Source organism: Haemorhous mexicanus, chromosome 1 (assembly GCF_027477595.1).
Source record: "Haemorhous mexicanus isolate bHaeMex1 chromosome 1, bHaeMex1.pri, whole genome shotgun sequence".
Lineage (NCBI taxonomy): Eukaryota > Metazoa > Chordata > Aves > Passeriformes > Fringillidae > Haemorhous > Haemorhous mexicanus.
The window spans coordinates 123,567,071-123,586,532 of NC_082341.1; the positions used below are offsets into that span (position 1 = coordinate 123,567,071).

The 19,462-nt window shown below is 45.6% G+C and overlaps 2 protein-coding genes across 11 annotated transcripts in view; one reads left to right on the forward strand and one right to left on the reverse strand.

The window, feature by feature from the left end:
- Positions 1–17,636, forward strand: part of TRIM55 (tripartite motif containing 55) — a 40,191-nt gene extending 22,555 nt beyond the window's left edge. For 9 of the 10 annotated variants that reach the window (XM_059861393.1, XM_059861431.1, XM_059861402.1 and 6 more), the window contains one exon: positions 15,008–17,636. In XM_059861393.1, the coding sequence (XP_059717376.1) occupies positions 15,008–15,127 (120 nt within the window). In that variant the 3' untranslated portion in view covers positions 15,128–17,636. Of the gene's footprint in view, positions 1–2,009; positions 2,101–15,007 lie in introns of all 10 variants that reach the window. The other variant, XM_059861450.1, reaches the window with a different exon arrangement.
- CRH (corticotropin releasing hormone) lies at positions 17,222–18,249 on the reverse strand. Its single transcript, XM_059861493.1, has one exon. It carries the CDS (start codon positions 18,235–18,237, stop codon positions 17,704–17,706), a length of 534 nt encoding a protein of 177 aa, XP_059717476.1. The 5' UTR covers positions 18,238–18,249; the 3' UTR covers positions 17,222–17,703.
- Between the last annotated feature and the right edge of the window lie 1,213 nt (positions 18,250–19,462).

A 19,462-nucleotide genomic window follows, 5' to 3' on the forward strand; every position in this document is an offset into this window, starting at 1 on the left:
CACAGGAGCTATTGGAGAGGCCAGTGATGTCGCTGCACATCAGATATTTGCATGTGTTAGTGGCAGAGAAATCCTGTGCATGAGATTACTCTCATCACCTGCTGACAGTCTCAGTATGTGCTGTCCTACCATGACTGGTTGAGCAGCTATGGCTTGGCTTCACCTTCTGCAGCTCTGTGGCTGCACCTGGAGTGCTTCCCCATGTGAACATGAAGCTATGCAAACACCCAGAGCCTTCCTGCGTGGTTGGTTGTCTCTCAGTAAGGAGTGTGATTTCCTGGTTCAGATCTGTGGCAGAGGGTTTGCTCCAAGGAGTCTTGAGACTTGATTAAAAGAGAGAGTGAAGATAATACATTTCAGTTCAGTGTTAGACACTCAGCAGCATGATGGGATAACAGATACTGATGTGTTGAGTACAGGAGGATGTTTTCCTTAAAAGGACAATATTAGGGTTGGTATAACCTGTATTTGAATATTCCTCCTTCAGCACATGTATACAAACTCCACATGGCCCAAGGATACAAGGAACAGAGTTGAGGGAGCTGTGCAAGGATTTGCACACTACACCAGGTCCTGCTCCTGGTGGAGTGTCTGGTGACCAGCCCATCGGCAGCACTCTGTAAATAGAACCATTGTAATTTACAGGTTCTAGCTGCATGTTTTAATAAAGCAATTACCTGTATGTGTGCAATGAGAGGAGATTGTGTGTCTGTGTGTGCGTGAGAGAAAGAAAAAGTGGGTATTAAGGATTTCATGCTGTTTCCTTTAAGTCTGGAGATGACTATATAGCAGACATAAGCAGCTATATAGTCAACAATTGCATGACAATAAACAATCATGTTCCAGGCAAAAAGCTGGGAGAAGGAGTTCACAGAGATATGATAAAAGGAGAACTTCTGCTAGAGGTTTCAGTCAGTGATACTTGAATTTGATGTCTGACTTTGCTGACTTTCTTAACAAAAGCAACATTTGACCACGAAATTTCAGTGGCTATTTTTCAAGTCAGGGTTTTATTTGGGAATATTTGAGTAGAATTAAAACAGAAAGTACTGTAAAATTATCAAATCTACTATGACATTGTCTTCTTAAGTATATTCTAAATGAGCTAGCAAAAAGTAAATTCACAGTGAAATTTATGGTTTTCTCTTAGCTTTCCTAAGAGCTGTTTCCTCTTATTAGTTACACTGAAGACCAGGCAGCCTAACCTCACCATAAGTAGGTAAATTCTGTACTATGTTAATTTCCTGGGAGCTTGCCTAAGTGTGGTCTGCGTCCCTCAGCCCCAGCAAGAAGAAAAGGATCAAAACTTGTGTTTGATGTGGGCAGCTGTCTGAAAAACAAAGCAGCCTGGTACCCAGCTTTCTTCAGTATCAGGAGCAAAAACAGGCACATAGGAAAGATGTCAGTTCCTGTTGGCAAGTTTGGGGGTGCTGCATCTCAGTGTTTTCCCAGATCACAGGTGACACTGGCATTTAGAAGGAGGAGGAGGATGTCGAGCAGAGTAGCTCATGGTTCTGGAGATGTGGGAGAAAGGAGCAGGGGAACAGCTGAGGATAGGACTGCCAATGGGCTGGAGACACAGCAAGAGACAGGAAAGCACAAGAAGCAGAAATGTGCAGGATAATAGAAAGAGGAGAGTGCCTGAGTGAGGGTGATGCCATGAGATGATGCTGTGGTCAGATTTAAGGTTCTGAGCTGAGATGTGTCTATGTCACTAAGGAAATGACTGCTGTCATGGGGCAGTGATCATTTTCAGTTATGTGAACTTCAACTTTGTATTTTTTCTGCATGTGATTTTACCCAACCCACTCTGAAGTGCTACATTCCTTTTTTTTTTTTTTTTAAACCCCAGCTGATGTTCTTCACACCACTGTATTTACTCCCTTCCTCTAATTAAAGTATATAATGGAAAAGTGCTGTGGAAACAGAGCTTTTACATGGAACATAGTGATAATGAGTACTTCATGTGATGACAACACTGGTGAAGCACTCTTCTTATTTTCTCACAGGAGTTAGCATTCTGCATAACACTTTTGGCATTTCTTATCATACTACATCGTCTTTGGAATCTGATTCAATACATGATTTGTACTTTCATGGGTAGGAAATATTTCATTTTACCATTAACTAACAGTTCAAATAGTGTATCTGGTGATGTTCCTATACAGCTTTAAAGGACTTTTCCCCTTTCTTCCTATCCAAAAACGTCATGCTAGTTCACAACACAAGCTGCCTAAATCATTTCTTCCTCCTCACAAATGCCACCCTTCAGCTTACTCCTGCATGGTTAAATATTGCATCCCCCTGGTTCAAAATGAAAAGAGACATTTACTCTTGCAGATATATGGGCTTGTATTTCAGTTGCTGTTCAGATGACCAGCAGGATGGAGAATCTGTTGGTTGACAGATGTGAAGAACACCAAGCTTGTTCAGTCCAACAAGTAGGGGAGGAAGAGCTGGAGAGTAATAATTGGCATCAGAGAGGTTGAGGTCAGGAAAACAAATCCACTGAATAATCCTGCTGCCAGGATCACCACAGAAAGCAAACAACCTGTGCTCCCTTGGGTGGATGGCTCGAGCCCCACTCTCCAGAGGTTCCCATGGACATAGTGGAAAGGGTGCCCTCACACCCCAGCTCACACAGCACACCACACATTCCCTTCAGGTCCCACCGCCCGTTCAAAGCGATCTCATGCACATCCCCAGTGAGCATGGAGCACCAATCATGGCCCTGAAATGCAGCATTTGCATCCCATCCAGTCTAGACAAAGGATTTTTTTTCCTTAGGTCAAATTAAGAGCTGAAATATGCACAAGATCAAGGACTAAGAACTTCACTACCAAATGAAGTTGTCCCAAATACAAACTCTGAAATCTAAACCTTAACTATTCCATAACATCGCTTCTGGAGTAACCCCTTTTTTGGTAGACAGTATCTTCCAGCTCTAAATTTGTGCCCCTCTTAGGTAAGACATATATGTGTGTTCAATTTTCAGTGTGATATAACCGATCTACAGAGAATTCTGTATTACAACTGGGATATTTAAGGTTGTTTACTGAAAACCAAAAACCTGACTCAAACCAGCTGTGGTTAGCTTCTGGTATTTGCTCAAATGACAGACAAATTCAATGTTGATCTATTCTTCAACACAAAGATGATTGGTTTTCCCTGCTCACTTTCTGCACTGTGGTCTCAGCACTGTACATGATATGGAGCATCTATGAAAAATGACAAATTATTATTCAGCTTTTATGTGCAGAACTTCCAGCACTATGGCTGAAGAATATCTCTCAATTAAAATAATTAAAATGGTGAGGGAAGAAGTTATCATCTACACTTTAGTTGCATAAATTAGCCAAAAAGATTCACTGTCTGGCAGTAATTTGAATTTGAAGAGCATTGGACAATGTGAATCTCAATTAAGTTCATGGACCATAGTTTAATCTTTATTTACTTGTGTTTGGTTTTGAAAACTTGTATTATTACTAAAGGGCATAGAGGTTGTTTTTATTCCCGAGAAATCAGGCATGTGAAGAGCACCATGCTTTCTTTCCCCTCTCTTTATTTTTTAAATTCAGAATACCTTTTAAAATTAAAAATAGACAAAGGCAGAAAGCTCTTATTTCTACCATTTGAGGCCTCTTCCTATGTGGTCTCCAGTGACATCTTTATGATTTATTTATTAATGAAGTAGAAAGGAGGTGAAGGAAAAAGACATTTTGGTCTCAGATTCTATTTGCATTCTCCTTGCATAGTGAGGTGGCTGGTTAGACAGTTTATGTGTCTTCATTTTTCATATGAAAGATCAGGTCGCTGCCCTTGTTCCTTTGTGTGATAAGCCCCGAAAGTCAAATAACAAAATTACTTTGAATAACTGTATAATTATTTATTATAACAATATAAATCTGCATGACTGTCATCATAAGAGCAGCATATCACTTATGTTCAGGCTCTTTTAATAGAATGCACCAATAGGGTTTTCATTGTTTTTCAGCAGCAAAAAGAGATCAGTTCCCCTATTAATTCCCAACATTTACTTTATTTAAGGGTCATTTCACTCTAAGATATTGTATTGATGCATCTATAAATTTACTCCAGAGTGTGGGAACAGGGATAAGGCAACAGGAGCCACAGCCCACAGGTGTGCAGATTGTTTGGTGTAAGAAAGGCCAAAAGAAGATTATTCAGCATGAACAAAATAGGTAACTCTGCATCAGACAGCGTCATCCTCCTTTGGGGAGTGCCTAAGTCAGCAGTGTGGTCGCCACAGGCTGCTTCTGCCTCTGACAGAGAATGAGAGGCATCTCCAGTAAGAGCAAGTTCAGCAGCAGCTGCTGCTTCTCACTTGGCACATCTCCCACCTGCCTGCTGAGTGTGAGGTGACATTGCTCCCAGCCCAGCTGTCTCTGCTCAGTGTCTGAAGCTGGGGAGATCCAAACCTCAGGAGATGACAACCAGCAGCAAATGATTACAGCACGGGGAGCAGGAATAGCATCAATGAACTGCCTTGGCTCCATGGGGAGGGGTGTATTAGTGGTGGGTGACACAGACATTAGCAAGCAGCCCTTTCCAGTGCATGGGAGAAACAGATCTTGGAGCCCCACAACTTTCCCTAATCTTATTTTGTCGGCAACATCTCTCATGCAGTGAAACCATATAAATTTTTAAGCGTTCATAAGGTCTTGGTTTGTCTGAGTCTGTAGTTACCCAGTTTATTTCAGCTAAAATGAAGTGCTGGACCCTGCATCCTGTTCCCTCAAATTCCCCATAAGAAAAGAGTCTGTCTGTGGCTCCAGAGGACTCCAGCGTGTACATTTAGTCTGAAATGAAATGCAAGTTAATCATCCACAAACAGTAGCCTGGTCTAATTTCCCTTTGCAGCCAGCAAGTACAGTGCTTTAATTCCATGAGGATATAAAATATAATCAGGACTGAACTGTTTGGGAGGAGAAATACTAATGGAATGGCCTATGCTAATCTTGTTTCATTAGTTTTAAAATTTTCTATTACTTTCTTGCAACCTTCTGCCATCTGCCAGAATTACCATAAGGACAGTCTTCTCTGTATTCATGTACTGTAGTTCTCTTTGCCCTGCTGCTGAATACTTCAATTTCAGCTGGTGAGCCTTCATTTTTTTTTCCATGAGACAGCTTTAAATCACATCAGAGAGGTCAGTATTTAGCTAAGTTTTAGCTGATTGTTGTCATGTCAATGTGCAGACAACATGGACAAAATAAGATCATTGAAAACCAAAATAAGGCCAAGAGATTGCACTGTGCTCTGTTCACATACCTCCATTTTTCCATTAGGGTATAAAAGGCATGGTCCCACATTTTAGCTCAGTGCTGCTCTGGCATGTTTGCACAAGCATGGCAGCAGAACACAAAAAAGAAAAGTTCTCTTCACCAAATTGGAAACTCAGTCTTGCCAATCTGCTCAGGTGAGGAAGACAAGCACCCACTTCAAGCCAGCTGTTCCAAGAGGGATTTCTTGCTCAAGAGAAGGCAGTCTTGTGAAGCTGGATCTTGTAGGAATGGTGCTAAGGGTCTCCATTCCCGACACACCTTCCCACAGTTTCTCCAAGAGCAGAACAAGAAGTTTGTTAGCATCAGCCACAGGCATGGCCCAGATAGCTCTCTTCCAAGACACCAGCTGCTGCTGCAAAGGCTCTCTCCTCCCTGCAACGAGTGTGTTTAGTGCTAATGAAAGATCCAGGAATGCAGACAGCAAAAATCAACCTGATATTTGCAATCTAGGTCTTTATATACCTGTATTTTACCTTTCCTTAGGTGGAAAATGGATGGGTTTATTCCTGTTGCATTAAAAAAACTGTGACTGAATGAAAATGAGTCATCTGTCCTCCATGAAGCAGAGCTTTTTGTAGGAGACCCTTGAATCATCTGGTGTAGAAGCCCAAATCAAACTCTGTTTCAATCCTCTTCCTAAACATCTCTTAAATATCTCTGGGGGGTGTGGGGGGTGTGGAGGGGAGAATTCAGCCTGTACCTGAACAAATGCTAGATGCAAGAAACGCAGTTAACAATCAAGAAATTCTGCCTTTGCTTCTTGGTAGTTTGACTCAGTGAGTTGGGACTCATTGATAGCAGCTACATCTGTGGCCATTCAGGCTGATGTTCAGTTGGTGGTAAATTTCCATTTTGTTTCTTGACTTTGTGCTTCAGGTGAATTTTTTCCCCTCAGTTTGGCAATACATGCAGAGGAGATCAGCAAAGTCTTGATTGTTCCTCTTTTAACACCTCCCTCTCCTTAATTTTGAGAATTATCTGGGTGATTCAGAGACAGCAGTGATGAGTCGTGAGGGCAATGCATTAAGACCAGATTTCAGACAACAGTTTCTCATAATTAATATGAGTGGCAAATACTCCACCTGAAGTTTTCCCTCAAATAGTCTGCTCTGCTGTTTGTCTGGTGAGTCATAGATACCATCTGATTTATGGATATTTCATTTTTTTTCAGTCTATTACTAGTAAAAGGATCTCCACAATGACAGTTTGGACAAAATTATTTTTCCTGTTGAAATTAATACAAAGCCAGGCTCACCTAGACATTGTCTTCCTGTGACTATCTCATTTAAATACTGAATTCTACCTCCATTCAGCCTCCTCCTCCAAGCATCACTTGTTCTGCTCATTGTTAAGGAGTTTGGAAAGGAAAATAGAATGTAAACAAAAAATTTTTCTTAATCACGGATGAACTGTTACTGGTTTACATCACATTGTGGTAGATGTATGTCACAACTACACAAACCATCTGCTTTTGGGATATTTGCTTAGTTACCTTATTGCCTTGAGACAGTCCAGGCTTTCGGTGCAGCCCTTCACTCACCTCTGGAAAGCAGCACTGGTAGTCCTGTAAGCATTGGAAATGCATCAACATTTAAATGCCACCTATCTGATTGAAATCCCAGTGGTGGCAATTAGTTAACTGGGCCTGAGCCCCTATGTTTGGGAAGGGTATCCTTCCATTTGCACGGTTTCCAGGCTTGTGAGCAGGCGAGGAGCTGGACTGCAGCACCCTGCAGTGCCCACCTGTTGTGCTTTTAAAATGGAGATTAAAACCGGGGGGCTAAAATGGAGATAAAGACCATGTGCAGCCAAAATTAAATGGAAAATGGGGAGACAGACATATCAAACAGTGATGATTCAATCTTGTATCTCTTTTCAGGTGATATATATTCCTGGCATCTTTGCAATAATCCTCAGGTCATTAAGTAAGAGACCAGTGACTAATTAAAAAAACCCTGTTATCCCTGACTGCCAGCCAAGAGGTGCTGCAATGTTCAAACCATGCTACAGATGTCAAACAGAGACATCCTGCCTTTGACTGAGCAGAGAATGAGGAGCTCACAGTCCTGGGGTATAAGTGATCTGAATTTCTTACTGCTCTTTTCAATTTAGAGGGCACCCTATAAAATCTGCCTGAGTCTATCTCAGCCACTGAACGTGGTGATCGAAATACAGATCAGTCATTCAGAGCACTCCTGGCTCAGCACTTCTCTACACAGAAGTGGTTTTTGTTCATGATGAAACACTTGCTGTATGACTTATTCTATTACAAAATACCTTACCAAGAAAATATAGCTGTCATTTCCCCCATTAGTGCTGATGAGCCGCTTCAACATCTGGCAAAATATTTGTTTTTAAAATACATTCATCTTTATATTAATGCACAAATTCAAAATTTAATTTAAAAAAATAAATAAATTTCTTTTTAAAGAAAAATATAGCTGGTGCTTGCCCAGATGCAGGTCATTTCCAAGCTTGCTTCTGGTGACAGTGACTCCATGCCCTGTAAAATACCTGGTCAATAATTGTGACTGAATCCAAAGCCCTAAGAGCAGAATTTATCACAGCTTCCTTGGACTTCACCTGGGAAGTGTGAGATGGACAGAAGGAAACTTGATTTAATATCTTGCTCATCACTTGGCTGAGTGCTGTGCAAGCAGGCCAGCATTGCTAACAGGCAGGCAGAGATTACAAAGTGAGATGTGACATGACAGACATCCATCTGGGCAATCACAGTGCTACTCTCTGAGCAATTCTGGGGTTTTGGAGCAGAGTCATAGCTTGGATAACAGCTTCAGTTGCTGTGGTTGCAGTAAGGAGCAGATTCAGGCAACTGGAGACATGGAAAAATGAGCACACAAAGAAAAAGTGGTAGCAGCAACAGCTGATGAGGGAAAAAAATGTTGTAACTGTGGCCAAGACTTATTTCTTCTGTTATGTGGCGGCTTTAAGGAACGGCAGCAGGTTGCTTTAGCTGACAATCTGGCTTTTTGTCCTGCACCTCTACTGATTTTGTCTCTCAGAGAAGCTGTGCTGAGCCCACAGCTCACATACACCACTCAGCCCCTGCAGGCTTACGAGAGCCCAGGGCAGTCAGTCATTCACAATGTGAGCAGCACGGGATGAGCCTCCAAGCATGGGATGTGTATGTCTACACACCTCAAAGCTATGCTGCCCGTGTTATCTGATCCCACAAATGGAGCTCCAGGGTGAATCACAGCCTGAACTATCACTGTGTCATTCATTGGGTTTCCAAAAGTGCCATTTGCAGAGGAAGAAAAAGCTTTGAAATACAAAAGTCCACATTATTTAAAGGAAAGACTGCCTGACAGAGATAGACAGGACATTAAACCACTACTATTTTTGCTACTTCTCCCTGAAAGCTAATAGCAAAGTTTCTGCAGCATGGATTAGATTGATTACTGCCGTGGAAAAGTTCTTGGAAGGTCTTTACTTCACGTTTAACTTGTAATCTGAATTCCTATCTATTTGTGTGACAAAGCAGCAGTAGGAGGAAGAGGGAAGAACTGGTATTCATGAGTAGCTTCCTGGCACTGGCGACCAGCGTGTAGTACGTGACCAGCACTTACTCCTGCAGCCTCTCAACAGGATCCTTCCTTTGCCAGACAGCTCTCCAGCAGGGCTGGAAGTGAGCAGAAATGGTAAAAGGCTGATTGATCAGAAAGTCCCAAAAAAACCTTCACTCTGAGAGGAATGAAGAATGGTGTGGATAGGTGCAGGACAGACTGTTCTGATCACGCAGGCTTAATATTCACAGGTTTTTAAGACTCTCCTCTAGGGCTTCCTTCATTTTCCTGGCCGGTAGGAGGACTAGGTTTCATGCAAGTATGTAGTTAATTACTCTCAATAAAAAGTTGGATCAATGAGGTGCAGCAATTATGCAAATATTACACAAGTATGTTATTTCTGTCTTCTCTTCTTTGAGTTATGAAAAAAATAAGTGACTTTTATAGGGGAACTGTATGTCATTTGTCCCAAGTAATGCTGAAAAGAAAGCTGCTCTCCCACACCATGCTCTAATGCAGTTTCCACCACAGGTTCAAGTGTCTGGACCTCCATGTCCCATGGGAGATGCATGGAACCTACACCAAAATAAGCCAGTTGGGCTGTTTTCCTCTGGAATATATTTTATCGCTTTGAGATCATTATGTAAGAGACTCTGCATTACACATTATCCACATAATGTTAATTGTAATGTAGTAGATCTATCGAAGAAAGGCATTTCCTCCCAATGGACTTTTAAAATTCATTACTGACCACTATTAAGAGAGTGATATGTCTAATTCTGTGTCTGATGGTGCTTGTCTGTGCATATAATTTTGTCTGCTACCTTATGTATTTCTGTGGCAGGTAATTGTAGCAAATATTTTGGAGAATGCTCAGTTGATTCCCACTGATAAAAAAGATCCATGCAAAATAAGCAGCCCCTTAGCTTTGAAACAATATTGTTGCGATATACATGACAGCTGCCAGGTGTTATGCTGAAGGAGCTAGACTGCATAAAAATATGAAAACAAAATGCTTGAACTAAAGTTTAAACTATTTAAAAATAACCTGTTGTGCTCCCTTTGTTTCCGCTGCCTGGAAGTGTTGAGTGCCAGAAGTGTAACACTTGACATTTGAGGCAGACAAACATAGCCTACAGATTCTGTGATTGCTTTGCAACCAGCTAGCATTTTTTAATCGTGCCTGTTCTCGTCAACACTGGGGGTTGTTTCTAAACAAACCAGCTAAAAATTGGAATTAAATTTAATTTCTAGCTCATTTTCTGAAGCTAGAGAAACCCTGGAAGCAAGAAACTTGTATTTGCCCTGCATCTCTCTCCAAGGCCCACACTTTCTAACAAATTCACACCCTTGCTCTCCTGCTGGATAAAGAGGAGGCAGCAAAGGCACTGGGGTAGTACATGTGCCTCTAAGGGTGTGGATCCAGTTTTTCTTCTGGCAGAAAAGGTGATTCAGGAGTTTTTTGCCAAATGGCCCTGCCTCTTATTGCTTCCCAGATGCCACCACTTATAGGGCATTTGTGCTGAGGGAGCTGTTTTTTGAGCTGTGCTGAAATCAAATAATTCAAATGATCCAGGTTTAAAAATATCTTTCTTCACCTCAAAAAAACAGATAAAAATTTGATGTTATTCCAGTGACATTCCCATTCTCAGCACAGCCCTTCAAAGAGCTGCAGCAATGCAAATGGACAGTGAAGCATGGAACCAAAGCAGGAAGAGGTGAATGGGGACCCAAGGGGCAGAACCTGCTTTGGGTAGAATTGTTGCTCCAGAAAACATTCACATAGGTTGTAACCAACTGCCTCATCCATCTACATTAAAGTAGATTATGAAGCCGTTCAGCCCTTCACCTTTCCTTCCCACTTCCTAAATTTAGGAGTTTGTGATCTCGTAAAATAATACTGCAGTCAAAGTTCTGAATTCCTATCAAGGAGTGTTTTGATATCCTGAAATACTTGGCTGGAATCTTTCTTGTATAATTGCTTAAAAGCCAGATGTAGTCTAACCCAGTCACCCAGAGTGTCTGTAGAGTCACTAGAGTGAAACAGGTACCTCCAGAGAGCAATCTACTTCTTTGAAGAAGGGACAAATCACCCTCTGGTTGTGCCTTTCTCTGATCACTCCCATTAAGGGGATGAACAGAGTTTGCTTGTGTAGGTATCTTGTTTCTGGATGACTAAAGTTTGTCAGTACAGATCCCAGCCTTTGTACCTAAAGGCTGCTGAGGTTAGTGCAGGTAAAGCAGAAATCAATGTGTAGACTTCATTGTATTTCAAATATATAAAAGGTCTAGACTACATATTTTCCCCCAGCATAAACAGGATAACTGCTGGGACCTAATAAATGAAAATGTTACGACAAACCATCCCACTGACCTCTTTGCTCATCTCCACACCCTTTTACAAGAACCTAATACAGATTTAAGTAGAGTCCTGCTTAAGGAAGCAAATACTGAAAGATGCTGAATATTTGCAACTTTGAAACGACTCATCAGGCTCAACTCTGAGATCCTTATACTGTTTATTCCTGCAAATTCTAGCGTGCCAGATGCTGAGGAGTGCTGAATGGCTGCTCAGTGGGAGTTGTGGTTGCTCAGCACCTCCATAGAATTGGCATGTAAACTCCAGCCTGGACTTTGCTTATGGGAAAAACAAAACCAACCATCAGTCATGCATGGTATACTTCTCTCCCCACTTCATGAGCTAGCCTGGTGAAAATTCCTGGTGCTTACTGAAAGCACCATCTATGTCATTCGACACCACAAGGGAAAACATAAATCAAAGTGGAAGTATTCAGCACTCTCTCAGCATTGGCCTAATGTGATGAATGTAATCTGAGGTAAACACTTTAGTTACTCCTTATTACTTTTAGGGACCCAAAGGGTTGGGACTTGTTATTCTAGTAATGTGAAAAACAAGTCCTACCCAGGAGATCGCCAAGGCAAAGATAAAGCTCAGGGAGAAGCTTGACAAGTTACCTAATAGCAATGGACAGACACAATGAAGTGTTGAATCTGGACTGTCTTAAAGGCATGTGGCAAGGGTTGTGCCATGCTCAGCACTGAGCTTTCCTCTGGGAGCAGAGTAGGGTTGCAGTAACAGGGAGAGCAAGATAATCCAGCATGAGACTACAAGGACCTACAGAGCGGTCAGATGCCTCAATCCCAATGACCTGCTTCTGCATTGTCTTTCACAATCACAGCCTGGTTCAAACCCGGTCTTTTTCTGTAAAATCTACAGCTGGAATTTTTTTCTTGGACAATTCCAGCACACTGTATAACTCTGAGTTGTGTGGGCTGCTGTTGGAAGAGAAGAATGGATTTAATAACATGGACAAGGTTCCTCCTGGCACCTTTTGATGGTTTCTTGTCTCACACGAAGAGAGCATACCTCAGTCCCTGTGTGATTCAGAGACAAACACTGAAGTGTCACAGGTGTGAAAACACAAGCCTAAAAGCCGAGTAATGGCCCTACTGTCAGTTTTGTGCTTGCTTCACTCCTGGCTGGGCATGATGGAAAATGATTGGTTTTGGAAAGGCACATCGAGGTATTGCAGACTAGCAGCCTGCTGAGCGCAGCAAGGTGCAGGGAGCAAATGCTTCACCCAGCCAAACCCAGTGGGAATGTGTTGGAGTTCCAACATTGTTTTGCTGACACGGGAAGATGTCATCACAGCAAAATATGAAGGAGTTAACACATTATGAAATACAGTTTTGGCAGTGATGTAGACAAAGATTGTTTTGCTTGAAATGCAGTAGCAGCAATGCTGGTTAACAGGGTAATGCAGTCAGCTTGCCAGTCTAAGTCATTGCATTGTGCTTTCTTTTTTCTCATATATTGGGTCCAAATCCTATGAAACACTCAGCATAACTTTAAACTCGTAGATAGTTCTTTGCTTCAAAGTTAGTCTTGATTTGCTGTAAATTTTTGGATAGTGGCTGGTTAGAATAAAAAGTGAAAGTGCTAAAGGAAGCCTTCCTTGCACAGGAAAAGAAATGGCAAGATACCAGTGTGGATTAAAATTACAAAAAAAACCAAAAACCAGAAATTGTGTTTAAACCTCTTGCCAGTCCTATTCTTTTACAGAGTGAGAAGTGAGGACCATGCCTGCTTACACACACTGCTGAGGGCTTGGTGCACAAAACTGTACAACCAGTTTCAAAATTACTCTTAGCTAGTCCAGGCACTCTGACTGCCCTTCCAAAAACAAATGCAAAATTTTCAGCATCACAAAAGACTAATAAACCACCTAGGCTCCTGCATCTACCAAGATGAAGAGAGCACCAAAAGCCTTATAATTCAGAGAGTCTAGCCATGTATTTACTGTAGTCAGGTTGAAAGATTTGCAATCAGCACTTTCCAGGGCTGAGAGGCAGATCTTCTATAATCAGGCCTCAATTAGTTACCTGCCTTTCAGCTGAAGATCTGGCCTCCTGGGCCCAATTCTTTGCCATGCTTTTGCATGAGCCTGGGAGACAGCCCTTCTCACCAGCATTGCTGGAAATGGGCTTTTGCATTCAAATAGTCAGCTGTTTCTCCCATGTTTTCACCATGCTTGTGGTCTCCATAAAATACATTATAAAGTTAGCAAGCAAAAGCTATTTTCATCTGCCAGATGCCTGTTTGGGTTTTGCAGTAAGTAGCAATGAGTGCCTTGCTTTGAAAATACGAATCTAAGTCAGATTGGTCCATATTTCAAGTAGTAAAGCAGTTGCTCAGATAATATTTCATTGAAATTAATAGGGCTGTTTCAATTTAGAGCAATCAAGGATATTGACAAAAATGTCACTGTGAACTGTAATTAGATACAAATAAAGAAACAGGGATCTATTTCTTTTCATACGTTCATGCTGTCTTGTTTGTTGATGACACTGAAATAGGTAGTAACTGGAATGAAGCCCAACAACTAATTTATGCTTAACACACCACTAGTTCTTACTTATTCTTGTAGTACACTTTAACAGTAAGTACTTACAAAAATGCTTAGTAAAATCATCCATTCCATGCTCAGTTCCTCAAAAGCATCCCTGCTTCAATGTTTGTTGCTGGATGTATCTATTAGCAACACTGCTTAAGCAGCTTTCTGGTTTAGGACAATTCTATGAATGACTGAGATGTTGGAAATCAGAGGACACTACTTTGTCATTTGCCCTCTGTTGAGTAGTATGTTGACATCAAATCGTTCACCTGAGATCATGGTGAGGTTTCCAAAGTAAGCTAAAACCCTGCACAAAGAAGACTGGCAGAGTGGTTGATTTAATTTTAGGAATGCACAATAATGTATGTGTGCATCTAGGAATACAAAGGGAAAAAAAGTCCTGTATATTGCAAGTTAAATTGTGGTTTTAATGATGAAGACACAAGGCTTTCCTTAGCTAGCAAATCACCCATTTTTATTTATTTTATCTTTAACAGGATTTCTGATCCTATCACAAAGCAGTCTTCATTCTTTGCCAAAGGGATCTGGAACTAGGAAAATATTTCTGCCTATTACACTGGTCTGTTAAATATTCAACTAATTTTAGAAATTCCTTTTAGTAGCAGCTACAGTATGCATGTCCAGATTCCTTTTTCTACTGTAAGTGTAGGATAGCTATGCAAAAAAAAAAAGAGGGATATAAACTGAAGTTTATATCTCTGTATTAGTTATTTCCTGATCCTCATCTGAGTTAAATTGAAGTGAAATAAATATTAGATGACTTAAAAGAAAAAGAAAAAAAAAAAAAACAAAAAAAGAAAACACTTCCAAGGCAGATTTCATAACAGCAGAACAAGTATCATTTGAGTGGCAATGCACTGGCAATAACATTTGGCTCTGGTTCACATCAATCTGGAGGCCCAGCTACACAAGCCAAGCTGGCTCAGGATCACTTCTGAACAGGCATTTATCATCTTCAGTGCAATAATATTCCAGAGGTCCAAATCAGGACTAAGCCCTTTGCACAGATGCGACACGTTCACCCAGCATAATCCTTCCTCAGACACTGGTCATGGCAAAAGTGCCTCTGACTTCTTTGGTGTTAGAAGTCTTGTCTTAGCTTCCCAAATTTCCATGCTCCCTGCCTTTTCCCTTCTTTCCCACTTCATTCTGTTTCCCTGCATGTTGCAAAATCTTATGGATTTTAATGCAATTCATATTTTCCTCTTCCACTTATAAACCTTTCCTTCTTTTGCAGACTGGTTCTGAGCCATACCCTCAAGGACGAGTGGAGGAAGCTCCCGTGAGCAGTGAGAGGGGTGACGAGCCGGCTCGTCATGTCTTCTCCTTCTCGTGGCTGAACTCACTGAATGAGTGATGACTCACTCTGGCTGGCTTCTGGTGTGCTTCTCCTCAGAAAGACCGTGAGCGCAGGCAGCCTGGCTGCAGTCAGCAAAGAAACTGGCCTGGGAAGGGGCATCTGAGCAGGTTTCATTCCTAGGAACTCAGCTGACCTCCACACCATACCCTTGAACTGACAGACCTGAGAGGGAGGGGAGCATGGGGACAGATTACTGTATGTATTGTAGTCAGAGTGTTCTCCAATATTTTCTTGCTTCCAAGGGGGAAGAAGCATCACTACAGCTTTAGGCTGAGCACTGCTAGTGTTTTGTAACTCACTTGTTGGCACGTCCCCATGTAGGTGTAAACACTTCACCAATGTTCTTAGCTAAAATGCTGGTATGATATTCTCTAGTAGCATCCTTTGCCAAAACAGTGTTTCTCCTTGGTATCCTCCTGTGTCCCCGCTTGTCAGTGCTGGTGACTTCAGTGACACTATCGTGTCCTTGGCAGCCCCAAGTCAGGGTTGTGTCTAACAGTACTGGTGCCTCCCAGGCTGCGGAGGCTGAACACGGGATGGAAGAAGGAAGCTGCCATTTCTTCCTTTGCACTTGCTCTTCCTACTAAACCACAACAGATGACGCTTGCAGAAACACATTATTTGTAAGGAAGATTCGCAGTGGCAGGAGTGAGGAAGAGACACTTATCAAGAGCACTGGCCAGGACCTCCACACAGCTCTGAGTATATGGGGCAGTTGCTGAAGTGCTGCCCAGTCTGTCCAGCTGTAACCTGTGTCCCTGTCTTCTCAGCCATCGGGGTGTGTACAAAAGGGGACATGTCCTTACGTGAAACCAGGGTGCATACGGTGGTCACAGGTACTCACTCAAGGTTTAATTTGAAGCCCCTGTGCTATGCTGTAGAAAAGGCAGATGCTGACTGTCCTGTTCCGTGTGCATTGCAGATGCTGAGCCATCAAATGAAATCAAATTCGTGTCTTAAAAGAGGCTCTACAACTTGTACTGAAGGCAACACTCTGTGGTTTTTGTCACTGGGAGCAGAGTGTCAACACTCAGCAGTGTTTAAGAGATTGGCAGGCTGCCGGGAGTGCTTGGTGCCCTAGGGGACCAGGTGTCAAGCCCTGCACTAGGGTTACATGTGGATCTTTCCCAAATCCCCGAGCCAGGCCCTCACTGCGCTGTTTTGGCAGGGGTCTGTGTGGGGCCGTAAGGCTGCGCTGTGCCCCAGCAGGACTGGTGAGCTGGCAGTGCAGACTGGTCAGCAGGCTGTGTGGGGTCAGCCCCTGTCCCGGACACCCGTTGCTACCGGCCCTCGTTGGTATCTGTTTTCTCTGGAGAACGTTCCCTGGAAGACACTCCTGCGAGAGTTTTGGAGGCTGAACAGGCGAGCTCCGCTCAAAGCTTTGGAACTCGCACAGCCCAGAACGAGCGCCGCCCAGCCCCGCCACCGCATCGCCTCCGGCTGCTGGAGCAGCTTTTCCCTGGGATTTGGTTCGGGGTGAGGGATTTACTATTTTCTCCCAGTCGTCCTGGAGATTTCCCCCAGCTCCTCCCGGGAAGTTTCTCCACACCCATTGCAGCCTCCCTAGAAGTCCCTGGGAAGGACCCCGCTTGGGCACGGCCTTCGGGAACGGGGGAAGCCGAAGCAGGGAGGAACCTGCCCCTTTGGGGTGCGGGGAGGATGCGAAAACGCAAAAGAGATGCGGGAGCGCCTCACCGCTTTCCCACCGCTGCTCGCCGGCGGGAGGAGGCGGCTCCGATCCCGGCCACAGCGGCAGGAGCCAGGGAGCTCCCTCGGGGGGCTGCAGAGGTGGGATTCGGCAGCTCTGGGGGCACCGATCTGCCCTCGACACCCCGTTCCCGGGAGCAGCCTGCGCCGAGGGTGGCGGCGGGGACAGCCCCCGTCCGGGGCCGGCGGCGTCGGGGCGCGCCTGCGGGAGAGCCCGCGGAGACGGGGCTCCCCGGGCCGGGGGGAGGAAACATCCCCGGGGGACATCCAGGGCTGTCCACGGCTCTGGGTGTCCACGGCCATGGGTGCCCCCCCGCCCCGGTAAGCGCTGAGGGAGGCGGAGCAGCCCTCAGGCGTCTAGGCAAGAAAGTCTATCAAGGCATCTTTACTTTGCAGCTTTTATTAAAAATATAAATATTAAACATTCTCTTACACAACCAAATCGACCGAGCGCTGAAAAGATGTTTTATTGTGAAAATGTTTACAGGAAAAAAAAGTGGATTGAAAGTAGCTTACAGAGATTCCCCCTCCCACCTCCCTGCCCCCAACAGAAAAGTTTTCTGTCTTCTTGGCACCATTTCTTCCAATGCTCACACATCCCTACGTAGCGATGGCACTAGAATAACTGGGAAATGGAGAAATAAATAAAGGTAAGGGAGGTTACAAACGACACTCGTGTTTCTGCACTTGGTACACGGTTGTGCATGCTAGTCAAGGGACAGAGGCTGTTCGGAGTACGCCCTTCTAGGTTTAAAGCTATATAAAAATAAAGAGATGACATCAGAGCAGCACTATGGTACATCGGACGGTGTAATTATTCTTGTGCTAACTGCGGAATCTCTTTGGCAAGGCGGGGAGGGGCCGTTTCACTTCCCGATTATCTCCATCAGTTTCCTGTTGCTGTGAGCTTGCTGCGCTAACTGCTCGGCTCGGGCCATCTCCAAGACTTCTCGCAGGAGGTGGAAAGTCAGATCCAGAGAAATAGGGGGCTCCTCGGATCGCTTCTCCCTCTCCACCGCCTCACCCTCGGCTTCTCCGTCCTCTCGGTTCCCCGGCGAGCGCTCGGGCAGCTGCTGCAGCTGTTGAACCGCCGCCCGGAAAAAGTTGCTGGCGGAGGCTTCGGGCTGTAGGTGGCTGGTGCTGCTGGGGGAGGCGGAGAAAGAGCCAGCGGGTCTCTTGTGAAGGTTGCCCAGGCGCAGGAAATACTCTTCTCCCATGCGGAGCAGGACGGGCAGAGTTTGCTGCTGCTGCTGCTGCTGTCGCTGCTGCTGCTGGAAGAAATCTGGCTGGTGCAGAGCCCCAGGGGCGGGTGCCGGGCTCTTGCTGAGAGCTCTGCACTCCTGGCAGGGCAGGAGGGCGACCAGCAGGATTCCTGTGGAGACCAGCAGCGGGATCTTCATGATGGGGGCCCAAACCTGCGGGGGCAGACGGGGGACGGGTGGTGGGTTACAAAGCCGAGCCGCAGCGGCGGGGAGGGCAGCGGGCGGCCGGGGAGAGGGCGTCCCCGCAGCCGCTGTCCCGGTGCTGAAACGCGCCGCTCCGCGCCCCTCCGTTCCCCGCACAGCACCCCCGCCCGCGCTCAGCCCGGCCCGTCCACCCGCGCCGTCGAGGCGGGCGCTCCCCGCAGAACAACCCCGCGGAACAGCCCCGCGGGGCTGCTCCGATCTGCCCCGGCAGCGGCTCCCGGGGATCAGGCTGGGCTGAGCCCCTGCGTAGCGTCCACGCGTATTCGCGACCTGCACCTCTTCACCCACCGGGGGCGAGGGGGGAACGTGGGTGCCTATGGCGGGGAGGCTCTCCCCACGAGCTGTGGGGTTCGAGCGCCCGTTCCCCACCTCCCCGCTCCCTGTCCGGCCAGGACAGTTACCCGCATCCCGCGGGACGCGGCGCTCAGCCCCGAGCAGCGCAGGGCAGCGCATCCGCTGCGCGCCCGGGCGCGGCCGCGCACCTACCTGGGGCGGCGGCGGCGGCGGCGGCGGCAGGGCAGGGCGGGCGGCGGCGGGACTCGGCAGTGCCCGGCGTCCCTTCCTCTCGCTCTCCCTCGGAGCCGGCTCCTGGCGAACTTGGGATCAGATTTGGTACTAATCAGAGCCGGGGCGCGGGATTTTTATAGCTTAGACCCTCTCCTGGAATCACGCAGAACTTGCCTAATAAGCTGACGCTCTCCCTGACAGCCCGATTGCGTGCCCCGATCTACTGCTGAATAAATCATGGGGGCCCGTCGGAGCGGCGATGGGCCGAGTTTCGCTATCGCAACCCCAAATCTCACGTCCAATTATATCAACAGATATTTATCGCCTCTGCAGTGACGTCAGCCGGGCCGGGGGCCGGGGAGCAGGATGCCCCCCCCACCCCATTGACAAAAATACTTGAATGAGATTTCCTAGCGGGCGCGTACTATGAGAGGTCACTCCGGGGAAACTTTCCACTCACGGGCCGGCCCGCGGGGAGGGACCCGACCCGAGAGGGACCGGGGCTACTATCCCGGGCAAGCTCCATCTCCATCCCCTGTCTTTCCCGGCCCCTCAGCCACCGCCGCCTCCGAGTCCGCCCGCACGGGGCGACTTGTGGCTGGTGGGCGCAGGAGGCTCCGCGGGGCGCGTGTTTTGCTTGGGTCCCGTCTTT

Excerpts from the sequence above, each read along its gene's own strand:
- CRH (XM_059861493.1), bottom strand. The coding sequence starts at position 18,237 with ATGAAGATCCCGCTGCTGGTCTCCACAGGAATCCTGCTGGTCGCCCTC.